Source organism: Natrix helvetica (assembly GCF_964273705.1).
Source record: "Natrix helvetica genome assembly, chromosome: 1".
NCBI classification, from domain to species: Eukaryota; Metazoa; Chordata; class Lepidosauria; order Squamata; family Natricidae; genus Natrix; species Natrix helvetica.
Genome location: NC_138548.1, coordinates 178,610,229 through 178,623,290, shown reverse-complemented (window position 1 = coordinate 178,623,290; position 13,062 = coordinate 178,610,229). Strand labels below are relative to the sequence as shown.

Genomic DNA, 13,062 nt, shown 5'->3' with positions numbered 1-13,062 from the left:
GATTCTGGTTAATTTAGCCTCCATGGGAAATGGCAGAAATGCTCCAGAATTGGATGACATGCTTAACCACAAGGAAACCACCAACCATGATTAAGGAGCCTCAAGACATAGGGTAAGATGGCAACAAGCATCTTCTCAGTAACCAAGCAGAGCCAGTTCCACAACTGACCTTGGACATAAAAGATCATGCTGGGGAAATCTTTATGTATTAAATACTTAGAATAATTGCTATTTGTTACAGAAAAGAGTGGTTTGTATTTGAAATAAAAATGATACTTTTAATATAATATATTTTTAGGAATAACATTTTGATTGGGAGCTAGTTTGGTGTAGTGCAGGGCTATCAAACTCCCGGACCGCGGGCCCGATGTGTCACAGGCTGGCCACACCCACGCCTGATTTAGCGAAGGGGGAAAATGTTCTGATATGTCACATGACACCGCCGTGATGACATGAGTTTGACACTCCTGGTGTAGTGGTTAAGGCACCAGCCTAGAACCAGGTGACCATGAGTTTTAGCCCTGCCTAAAACCAGCTGGGTGACTTTGGGCAGTAACTCGGCCCTTGGAAGAAGGCAATGGCAAACCACTTATGAAAAATCTTGGCAAGAAAACTGCAGGGACTTGTCCCAGCAGTTACCAGGAATAAAAACACACCACAAAAAAATGACTCAAAGGTCCCCACCAGAAAAATAATTGTTGCAATGATATAAAGAAAAAGTTGCTTTGATGATTGCTGAGGCTCACTTGGATCACAACAGGCCCATTTCAGCCCAAGAATCGAAAATGGATCTTTTTGTGCTGAGACTTATACATGCTGTTTTGATGGAGATCAGGGGTTTCTGGGTAATAACATGGAAATCGTTTTAAATGGGGAGCCCTGCACTTTTGCCTTTCTCGCTCTCTTTGTCTAAAGTACTTCTGCAACTGGTGCAAGTGTGCATGGAATTTTGAACCTTTAGTTTGCTTTTGCATTTGGGATGTGTTTTTGAGCAAACATACATTTAGGTTTGGTAGTAAAATTAGGCCACCCGGTCACACCTACACGTTGGCTAGGATTACACATCATACCAAGTGATGTTTTTTGGTCATAGTTGTTGAACAACTGGAGCGGCTTGAATTAAAGCTCATGCAAAATCTTAATAATGGCTTAGACACCATAATAATGTGAGTCCCAACTCTGTCTTCATGAGCAAAGTTCACAATGATATTTTTGTTAAAGGTCTATGCTGCCCTGCAGCTATCGTCCATGACAAAGAGCCTTTCACTGGGGCCTCTCATTGCAGCTCATGTCTGGCACCACTCCATCATGCTCTGGGATGTCCAAGAAAAGCACTGCTGTGAAGCACATATTGGTAATGCAATTACATTAATATTGTTCTTGAGAGGCTTGTTCACCTTCTCTCTTTCCCAGGTGAGATAAGGCTACATGACAAGGCCTTTTACCAGCTGCTTCTCTCTATGACAACAACAGCCATCTCCTTTTAGTATTCAAATGAAGAATTTTGCAATCACATTGAATGATAAAAAATTATACAATAAAGTACATTTCCTTCAGTCTGCCTGCTTTCTGCATGTCACGTGGACTAAAAATGGAGTCAGAAACTTAAAAGAACTATTATTATAACTATTAGGTTACTAATGCTTTAGTAGATGGAAAACTTTTCAAAGAATGCTTTTGTTTATAAGAAGAGATTAATTTTTAAATGAATATTAATGGATGAAAATAATAATATGATTAATTACATGAAGTTGACTTGCACACCAACAGTACTCTGGAAACTCCCCTATGCTGAATATCCCTGTAAACAGTGACATTTGTTTAATGGGGATTATTTATAAAGGGAACAGACGCCTCTTAGTGGCCAAAAGAATTACTACCTTAGTTAACAATGAGTTCAAACTCCAAGCAAAAGGTTTTCTTTTAATTTGCAAAATCTTCATGTTTTGATAAAAACAATTTTAATCCATCAGTAACTCCTGTTTTAACACAGTGCAATAGCTGCTCCTGATCCCTTCACTTGCTGTGTGATCCACTTTAAGGCCATTCTGCTAAGTCTCCTACCAGTATATTTCTGAGGTGGTTGGTAGTGGTAGAAAATGCCTTCTTCCACAGAGACAATAAGAAAAATATAAAATACTACTTATGAACAGACATAAACAGCTTTATTTTATTTCTTGCATTAAGAAACTAAAACAGCACTCTACAAGGAAAAATGTAACCCACAGTGGTTATTGAACTTAATGGGCAATGAATCCAACTTCGAATCTTGAGTGGTTTGGTCAGAGACAGTAATTCTTACACAACGAGCTGAGCAATTTCCTTAAAGACACTGTATATTACAAAAGCACAATGCATATTAAGTCAGACCAAATGTCCTTACTCCCTTGCAAAATGCCTAAGGTCTCTGCAGAGAACAACATAGCTGTGTGCCCCCCCCCCCCACTTCTCTTTCTGGCATATTGATCTTCCTTCAAGGATTGGACCTTTTTAAATCCTAATCCATCTGAATGCAGTCCAGCTCTATTGGCCCTGTAAGCCACAGTTCTCACCTAACCAAATCTATTGAGTGATCCCATTGTTGATGATTCTTACCAGCCCTTCTTTCTTCCCATTGGCTGAGCATGATCTGTCCTTTTGCATTTTTGTAGCTGCAGGGAGTGGAATTGTAGTGGATTAGCTAAGAAAGATCCATGCTTTCTTCCTTTTATGACTTATTTATGAGGAGTCTTTTCTTCTCTCCTTTAACTTGAAAGCTTTGTTCCATATTTCCTTTAACTCCTCAAACTGTCTTCTCCAGGGCTAACCTTTTCCCCCCTACATCTATGTATATATCTCTTCGTGTGTAAAGTCTGAGACTTCCACTTTCACCTCATTTGTAATACTTTTTCAAACTCTGAACTTTATTTCTTCCTTCTATGCTCCTTGCTGGACCAACACTGTCTACAAAGTAACTCCTATTTCTTCCTTTGATCTCTACCAAAAGTATCTTATACCTTTGTTAATTTTAGCACCTCAAAAGTCCTATTTCTATTGCTTCTGACTTCCTCCGGTTACAAAACTTTGCAACTAGATCCATGCCCACAAGTTCTGCCTTGCTTCTTGTGGCAAACTCTGCTAGTTGTCGTAACAGTCACAAGAGGTCATTATTCCTTTCTACTTGATTCTGGCAACAACACATTTGTAGGACCATTCTGGGCACCACATTTCCAAAATATATTGTCAGGCTGGAAGAAGTCACCAGAGATGATACAGATACATGAAGAGATGCCTATTGCCCAATAGGCAAAATTAATCTGGGATGTTCAGTCAAGAACAAACAAGATTGAAGAGAAAATGATTTTTCCAATTTTTAAAGAAAAATCTACAGGGAAGATGGCCAACAACTATTTTCTATAGACAGAAAAACTAAGACTAATAATATTGGGCATTATTTGCAGCTATTTAGATGTTTAATGCATCTCCTGACCATAAAATTTGTACAAAGTGGAACAGTTTCCCTGTAGAAGTTGTGGGTTATCTATCTTTAAAGATACCAGAAAGCTGCCTTATGGATGGACTGATTTGTTTTCCTGCACATTGCAGAGGTTAAAAATAGATGGGTTTTATGGTGTTTCCAGTTGCATGGTTCTATGATTGCTATTTTTGTGCAGATAACCATTTCTTTCTTTAGGCTGCAATCCTTCCCATTCTGGATATTTAAATTCCTTCAAGGTCAGCAGGCATTTGTTTAATCTCATGCTCAAACTTGACTAAAACTTGTTCATTTTCTGCAGCAAAGTTGGCTGCTTCTCATGACTTCTCTTCCCCACCCTTCACTGGGATCACATGATTGCCCTTTCATTATATTTGTAGAAACTCTTCTTCCAGTTAGGTTCTCCTAGCAGGAAATTCTATTTATCATTGCTCTGGTTCACTAAATGTGTTTTTGAGGTTACAGATACATACTTGCCCACACTTAGCTCTAGTTTTGCTTAATGTATAAATACATTTCCAGCTTTATTGATCATTAACCCCTCCCCCCTCAAGTCCTTACAGGACTAGTGATGACACAATAGCAGTCGTCCAATATCTAAGGGGCTGCCAGAAAGGACAACTATCTTCCAAAGGACTGGAGGGCAGGACAAGAAGCAACAGATGGACACTCATCAAGGAGAGAACTAAGGAAAAAAATCCTGACAGAACAATTAACCAGTGGAAAAGCTTCCCTCCAGAATTTTTTGGTGCACCAACGCTGGAGTTTCTAAGAAGAGACTGGAAGCCATATACGTCTGGATATATATAGGGTCTCCTGCTTGGGCAGGCGGTTGGACTAGAAGATCTCCAAGATTCCTTCCAATTCTGTTATTCTGCTATTCTCTTAAGGGATTAAAGCGACATATTAGAGGTGGCTTAAGAATAAAATAAAATAAAGCACGCTGTAAAAAATAATGAAGAATCACTAGGCAGCGCGTTTGACGAAACGGTATTTTTAAAAACACGCTCAGGCGGGGAAAGCATTGAAATATCGATCCGTCAGATACCCACCGTCTATCGGTTTCGCTAGGCATGCGAATTCTCCAGAGGGCATTTTTAACCACCAGTTCTATCAATCGATAGCCCCCCCCCCCAAAGGCACCTATCAGTAGTGGGAGTAGTTCTCCAGGACACGCCCCTTTTCTCTCCCGGCCAATTAGGCTTTGGTGGCTGCGAGTAGAATGTTGTGATTCACAGGTGTTCTTAAAGGCGGGGAAGCGCCGGGCGGCAATTGCGCGATTTGAGTTGCGGTGTTGCTAGGCTACGGGGCTTCCCTGCAACACAACTCCGCTTGGGACTGGCGTCCGGGGAGCAAGAAGAGACGGGAGGCGGCAGGCGCTCTTCCTCCCCCCCCACCAACTCTTTCCTCCCCCCTCTTCTAGTATTCAGCCTAGGGACAAGCAGGCGGTTCTCCAGCCATGAACAACGAGCAGGTGAGGGAGGGGAAGGGGGTCTCCTCCTGCCGGCTTGCGCTATCCTATCAGGGCTCCCCTTCTCCCGCCGCGTCTCAGATACAACCCTCAGGGTCGTTCCACATCCTCCCCCCGCTCTTTCCTGCCTCCGAACCTCTCCCGGGATCTGAGGAGGGGAGAACAAGAGTCCTGGTTCTGGGGAAGAGAACTTCACCTCCTCCAGATGTTTAGGTAAAGGTTCCCCCTGGCACATATGTGCTAGTCGTTCCAGATGTTTAGCACCGCAGTATTCCAACCGCTCGGGCAGTTGGTGAAGGATTGTGAAAAGTTGCAATCCAGAACATCTACTTGCCTACAATGTCTTTTCACCTGATCCAGGGATCTGCAAAAGAAGGTTCTCCAAGGCTTGAAGGTGCCCAGGGTGGGTTTTTGATACCTTGGTTTTATGCCACCAAGCCTTATTTTGCCACGGTAGAAAAGTGTGTGATGAATAACCAACCGTGAGTGTTGTTGCCTATTATATTGTCAAGCACCTAAGAGAAGAAGCCATTCTAAAAAGTTGACAGTTGATTTTTTTCAAGAGGCCCATTTGTCTTACCTTGAAATCCTTATTATTGCATCCTTCCCCCCTGATATACACCCTCATTTCACTGCAGTATTACGAAGCCTCTACTATCTTCAGGAGTCCACATGTTGTGCTGTGGATTCAGCTTTGATCGGTGGTATGTTCCCCATAGCGGTCCACTTAATCAAGAATAATCCCTGAAGCATCTCCATGTAAGATTAAATTCTATGTGCAAACTGTAGGGCAGTGGCAGATTAAGGCTCACTGGTGCCCTAAGCACTGACAAAACCTGGTGCCCCCCTCCTTTGTACATACTGTACAAATCTTCATTTTTTTTTCTTTCTTTCTCAACTTTGTAGTGCCCCATTTGGGCCTGGTGCCCTAAGCACGTGCTTAGTCTGCTTAATGGTTAATATATCACTGCTGTAGGGGCTCCCCCTGTTCTACTGGGAAACTCTGAGCATCCGAAACCAAGCCAAGTCCAAAACATACAAATAAAACAACAGAGATTAAGCAGAGATTAACACCAAGATTAATACTGGACCCAATAATCAACCTCACATAAGCATGTGTTTTACTGAGAGGAAAAGCCAGTAATATGTAAAAAAAGAGCAGCAGCCCCATTCCCTTCTAGCATTGATGATGTTACCTAATATTACCTAATTGGGTAAGAAAACATCTGCAAGAAAATGATCAAATCTCAAGAGAGCAGCAAGGGCCCCACAGGAAAAAAGAAAGCTCAGATATAAATATATTTTAGGAAGTGAAGCTGAGAATCAATTGCTTGCATCAAAGAAAGTGCCTTCTGTTGCTGGTGGAATATAGATTTTAAAACAATGAACATGATTTAGCCTCTTGGGTTTAAACTACTAAAATGAAGACAACTATTGGGACATATAAGGTGCTTGGAAACAAACACAAAATATTGTTTGTCCTGAAAAAAAACCCACATCAGGTGACTTGTGGGTCACATTTTATGGAGTACCAGGTGTATTTTTTCATGGCAAATCATAAATAGAGCAACTATGAAGAATGACCTCTGGGCAACGGATGGCAAAGCTGCCATGGGATCATGTAAATTTGAAGTAAATTTTTAAATCTTGATTTTTTAATTGGGAGCATCTAAAGCTAACTGCCTGTTGCTGTATTGCTACTTACTTTGTTGCAACTCGCCCCTGGCCGAAATATCAAGTTGTTATTTTCCTCTCCTCAGTTTTTACTCCTGATTTGCTTCAGTGATGTCTTAACTTGAAATTTATTTTATTTAGTATAATTGTAAAAGTGAAAGACATATACATGAATTTCCCTCCTTGATGTAAGTTACTATTTAAATCTGTTAAAAATATCCACACATCAGAAATTAAAATCCAGGAAGAGGCTATAAGACAATGCAGTATGTCTCCTTAAAACAGTTGCCTTTTAGTGGGAATTGAAATTGGAATGGATGCATATGTTAAGTTTCAACAGCAGAGGGCAGTCTTTCCCCAATGTAGTGCCAAAAGCCAATGGTTTTATTCTTTCATATTACATTAGACTATGCAGGCAGGCATTATTATTATTTTTTCTTTTGAAGTCATGATTTTTGGGGGTGGGTGCTGTTTCGTGTAGAATAAATAGATGGATTAATTTTTTTTGAAATGCTTTTTTACCCCTTTCCTCTGTGACATTTACTTAAATATGCATGCTGTTTGAGGAAGGAGCAGGTGGTGTAGCCATATTTGTTGAAGGAGACTTTCATATATTTGTCTCATTAGTGGGAAGTTGATTGCAGGATGACGTCCTTGAGGAAAACAAAAAATGTAGCCAGAGCCCTTTAAAGTCATGCATTTAAAAGGAATCTAATCCTCTGTGCAGCTGTTCATATAATTTTTGAATTAGTTTCTGAAATGTAAACTTAAGCAGATAGTTTGTAAGGAGGGGTGGTGTTGTCCTCACTGTGTCTTCAAGTGCCAGAGTCTTTTTCCGAAAGGCATTTTGAAATGTGGGAGTGTGGAAGCAAGTTATCAAAACGGGATGAATTTTGGAGTCAGGAAACCCACTGATTTTCTTCGGCAATCATGGAATGGACAACACTTAATAGGAAATAAAACAGTTTACAATCCAAACCATTTTTCATAACATCACTTGCTATGTTGTTAGAATACAGCTTCTGACCCCATCCTATTGATCCAGATGTCCCTCCCCCACAATAGAATAGAATAGAATTCTTTATTGGCCAAGTGTGATTGGACACACAAGGAATTTGTCTTTGGTGCATGTGCTCTCAGTGTACATAAAAAGACAAGATACTTTCTTCAAGAATCATAAGGTACAGCACTTAATGATAGTCATAGGGGACAAATAAACAATCAGGAAACAATATCAATATAAATCGTAAGGATACAAGCAACAAAGTTACAGTCCTGCAGTCATAAATGGGAGGAGATGGGTTATAGGAATGATGAGAAGACTAATAGTAATGCAGACATCAACCTGTGAAGTAGACTAGCAGTCCCCAACCTTTTTGGCTCAAGGGACTGGTTTTGTGGAAGACAATTTTTTCCATGGACCAGGGGAGGGGAGGAGGAGCGCATAACCCAGATTCCGTGCATGCACAGTTTACAGTAGTCTTTACACTTCTATGAGAATCTAATGCCTGATGATCTGAGTTGGAGATGCTAGTGCTGGGCAGCAGCTACAAATACAGATGAAGCTCTGCTTGCCCGTGCTGTATGACCCGGTTCCTAACAGTCCGTGACCCAGAGGTTGGGGACCCTTGATGTAGACATTGAATACCTTTTCTTAGTCCAATGAAGTAAGGATGCGATAGATGGTTCTTTGGATCAGGTTCCAGCAAAGGTGTCCTCCAGATAAGTGGAACCACAACATTCCATGTGCTTCACCCTCCTTAGCCAGCAGCAAAGAGTTCTGGGAGTAGATGCTTTACTACTGGACGTTGTGATGATAGGATTGTTTAGTTCCCCACTCTAAGAGTGGATAGGATTCTGACAAGGAGAAGGGATGGGATCAGACATTGGATCCTGTGTTATGGCTCCAGATGTCTTAATGGGTGAGTGTTTCTGAGTTTGGAAGCCTATGAAAGCTCTAGAACAGGGGTGTCAAACTCAAGGCCTGGAGCCCAGATCTGGCCCATGGAGTGCTTAGATCTGGCCCACAGGGCTGCCCTGGAAATAGCGAAGGATTGGCCCACAGTGCTTCTGAGAGAGAAAGCAGCCTGCCCGAGATCCACTTTTGCCTGCAATGGCCTCTTGCAACCCTCTGCCAGCGGCCCTCCTGAGCTCTGTTTTCACTGGGAGAGGGTTGCAGGAGGCCATTGCAGCCAAAAATGGAGCTCGGGAGCCCGTTTTCTCTGGCAGAGTGCTTGGGCCACCACAAGGTGCCCCCGACATGAGTGATGTTGAGCTGGCCACCCCCCCCCCAAGGTCATACAACCCTGATGCGGCCCTCAATGAAATCTTGTTTGACACCCCTGCTTTGGAAGAAGGAAAGCTGAGGCTGGGCAGAACCCAAGGGGGAAAGATTGAAAATTCAAACAACCCCAAATCCATCCCAGGCCCCTACCTTGCCGCCAAGCACTTTATGCCTATGATTGATTTTGCTAATTAGTTGCCTTGTTACACGGTGCTTGTTATAGGTTTTTTTTTTTTAATTTGTGTAAATTGCTGGGACTGTTATCTGGAGTGCAGTTTGTATTGAGCACTTCACATCTGTCTTTGTGGACCCCAGAGACAGAGAGGACTTTGTCTGAAATTTGCATTTGATGAATGGATTGTTAGTCAGTTAGGTCTCCCAAAATTGAACAATTTATAAATTAACAGTTCCTAACCAGCAGAAGGATCCTAGGATTAAGTTTAAATAGAGAGGATTTTCTCAAGCAAAATGATTACAAAGCAACAATCCTGCCAAGCATGTTAAAAAAAATTTATTTTGGTCAACATTGGTTCCCTTTTTTTAATGGTTGATTTAAATCGATCGTTTTCATAAATTACTTAACTCACATGGGTGTAAAATTGGCTACTACCCTAAAAGCAACCAAGTGTGAGGTTTCTGTGCACCTTTGCTATGATATAATGGTAATATGTACAGCTAGTTCTCCACTTATGTCCGCAATTGAACCCAACACTTTCTGTTGTTAAGTGAGACATTTGTTAAGTGGGTTTTACCCCATTTTATGACTTTTGATAAGTTGGTGAGTTTTTGCTTGTCAAAAGATTACAAAAGATGATCACATGATCTTGGGAAACAGCAATGGTCATAAGTATGAACCAGTTGCCAAGCCTCTGATTTTTGATCCCATGATCATGGGGATGCTGCAAAGGTCATAAATGTGAAAAATGGCCATAAGCCACTTTTTTCAGTGTCGTCGTAATTTTGAATGGTCACTAAATGAACTATTGTAGGTCAAGAACTACCTGTAATGGTCCCTGCCTGCGTCCATTATATAGTCCATTAGACTGGGGCATTACATGTGCCAATGACCCAGCTTCCTGGCTTTATTGTTAACAGCAAGATGTCTTGTATATAAGGTAAAGGTTTCCCTTGCACATATGGGTTAGTTGTTCCTGACTCTAGGGGGCGGTGCTCATCTCTGTTTCAAAGCCGAAGAGCCAGTGCTGTCCGAAAACATCTCCCTGGTCATGTGGCCGGCATTACTAAATGCCAAAGGCACAAGGAGCGCTGTTACCTTCCCACCAAAGTGGTTGCTATTTTTCTACTTGCATTTTTTACATGCTTTCAAACTGCTAGGTTGGCAGAAGCTGGGACAAGTAACGGGAGCTCACTCCGTTACACGGTGTTAGGCAGTGCTAACCGCCAAACTGCCGACCTTTCTGACAAGCTCAGCGTCTTAGCCACTGAGCCACCGCATGTCATCAGTAACGGTACAGAAAGAAAGTGTCAGTGGAATTTACTCTCTAATAATTGCGGTCTGCACTATATTCCGATGGAGAAATAAACATGTGTGTTTTGTTCTCTCTACTATGTTGATCTTCTTACAGCCCAAGCCGCCCAACAAAGGAAAGTTGGAAACTATTACAACAAAACTTTTTCCACAAGTGGATAAGGTATGTATACATACTGTATAGATAGCTAATCGCTTTAAAAGAAAATCATGAGCATTACTGTTCTACTATGATGCACATTAACATTGCTAATCTACGCCCCACATTTCTATTCTTGACTATCCTCCAAGAACTATCAATCAAGGTAATAAGGTTCTTCCCATATTCTACCCTAACAACAATCCTGTAATGCAGGCTAGGATAGTTATTGGTTACCCAGCAGTATGCTTACTAGCATCTTCCTGGTGAAAGATGCCCTTACCCAATAAAAAACAGTAATACTGACTTTGATATCTACCCCTCAAGCAAACATTTGTTGTTGAGATAAAATTCAAAGTAGTTCCACTGTTTTCTTCCTTTGCTAAGTGAGAAAGTGGATTCAATTCACCTATAGCACGATGGCGAACCTTTTTTGGCTCGCGTGTCACAAGTGGGGGGAGTGCAGGGGGTCGTGTGCGGGCGTGCCGCACCCATAATGCAATGCGCGACCCCCCCAGTGCACATGCGCGCACAACAGGTGCAACCCCCCTCATTTTTAGATGCTTTTTTCACCCTCCCCAGGCTCCAGAGGCTTTATAGGCCCTTTATAGCAGTTCTATTGAGGACTATACATTGAGTGCAATTGGTCAGCCAGTTACGAATCCATCTGGTGGTGATGCTGTCTAACCCACATTCTTCCACTTTATCTAGTAGTAGGTTATGGTCTACCTTATCAAAAGCCTTACTGAAGTCCAAGTAAACTATATCAACGGCATTTCTCTGGTCCACTAATTTTGTCACATTATCAAAGAATGCAATAAGATTAGTCTGGCATGATCTGTTTTTGACAAAGTCACTTCCGGTTTGCTCGGAGGGTCATTTTAAGCGTTCCGAAGGCTTCAGGGAAGCCTCCGGAAAGTCCCTGAAGCCTCCATAGGGCCTCCAGGGGGGCAGGGGAGCCTCTGGAGCCTGGGGAGGGCGAAAAAATGGCTTTTAAAAACAGTGAACTCAGTTGGCCAGTGCACGCATGCGCGCTGGCCAGCTGACAAGGCAGCACCTTGCGTGCCCTGACAAATAGCTCTGCGTGCCACCTGTGGCACGCATGCCATAGGTTCGCCATCACTGACCTATAGAAAAGAAACTTCAAGCTCTGAATTCTACTTGTATGTGTACTAATTCTACTGTATGGATCGGCAGCCCCATTTGTTATATCTAAAATGTGTTGTGCAGCCATTTTAACGAATGCAAAACTCTTATTTACACATAGACACATTTTCCCATGTGTCTTGGCCCTGCGTATTTGAAGTTACAGTCTTCATTCAGACGTATTGAACTTCTCTGTTATTAAAATATAAACTAAGGGGTAAGTTTGGACATTGGACTACTCATTGTGCAATTAGCAGTTGCCTGTGATTGCAAGTGGGTCAGATCCTAATCAGTGTAAAATTTTTGTGAAGAGAGCTACGCTACTTTATAAAACTGGTCTCATAAGATCTCTTACATCTAGATTCAACACATCAAATATTAAAAGAAACATGCCCCCACTTTTTTTTCTTACTAACATGCAGTTCCTTTGCAATACTTTGAAAAAGATTTTACCAAGCATCATTGCCAGTTGAGAAATCCTGGCTATCTTTTCAGATCAGCTGTAAACCGTTGTGGCATCAGGAGCTGCCTTCCTTCCATCTGCGGCAAGATCAGGACGCTCACGTTCCAGAGCAGTTCATGGTAAAGAATGAGATGACGCCGGGTAAGAATAACCCAAGATCTGTAGAGATGCTCAGTCATCCAGGTCACGGTTGTCCCAAAGGTGCTTTTTTCAGGAGGCAACTGGACTTCCTTGTTTTTTCTTTAAAGGCGTTTTTGCTTCTCATTCAAGAAGCTGGAGCTGAGGAATCTTCTTGGATGAGAAGCAAAATGTCTTCAAAGAAAAAACAAGGAAGTCCAGTTGCCTCCTGAAAAAAGCACCCTTGGGAGTAAATCTGGCTGTTTGGAGTGGAGGTGAAGTTGCATGCAGTCCAAAATTATTCATAAAATATCACTTATGAAGTTTCATCTCTCTGAGGGAAGCTAGAAGTCCTGTTGAGTATTGACAATTCACCTTCCTTCTCTTGGTTTTTCTTCCATAGAGGAGAGAGTTCACAGGTGGGATTCCAAATCTTTTCCTGCGGGTTCTATGAGGACGTGCTGTGCATGTGTGCGCAGCACTCAAAGACCGCCCTTGGTGACAGCGCTAGTGAGCTGAGCTGAGCTGTTTTTTAGCTCAGCTGAAATGCGGCAATCTGCTCTGCCCTGTGAATCAGCTAAAAAACATGGGAATATAGGCCAGGGAATGACTGAGACAGGAGGGCGGGGCCAACCAGAGGTGGTATTTGCCGGTTCTCCAAATTACTTAAAATTTCTGCTACCGATTCACCCGAACCGGCTGAATACCACCTCTGAGAGAGTTACCATGTCTGGACTTCAGGCATCTAGATGACCACCAGATGGGATGAAAGAGACGATGTATCTTTGCTGCCATCTAATGGTC

General features: G+C 42.1%; 1 protein-coding gene across 1 annotated transcript in view; it reads left to right on the top strand.

The window, feature by feature from the left end:
* Positions 1-9,491: 9,491 nt before the first annotated feature.
* DNAH7 (dynein axonemal heavy chain 7) overlaps positions 9,492-13,062 on the top strand; it is a gene marked incomplete at its 5' end in the record, with an annotated part of 161,289 nt that continues 157,718 nt past the window's right edge. The window contains 3 exons of the mRNA XM_081956675.1: positions 9,492-9,566; positions 10,491-10,556; positions 12,174-12,282. Coding sequence (XP_081812801.1) covers positions 9,492-9,566; positions 10,491-10,556; positions 12,174-12,282 — 250 coding nt within the window. The remainder of the gene's footprint in view (positions 9,567-10,490; positions 10,557-12,173; positions 12,283-13,062) is intronic.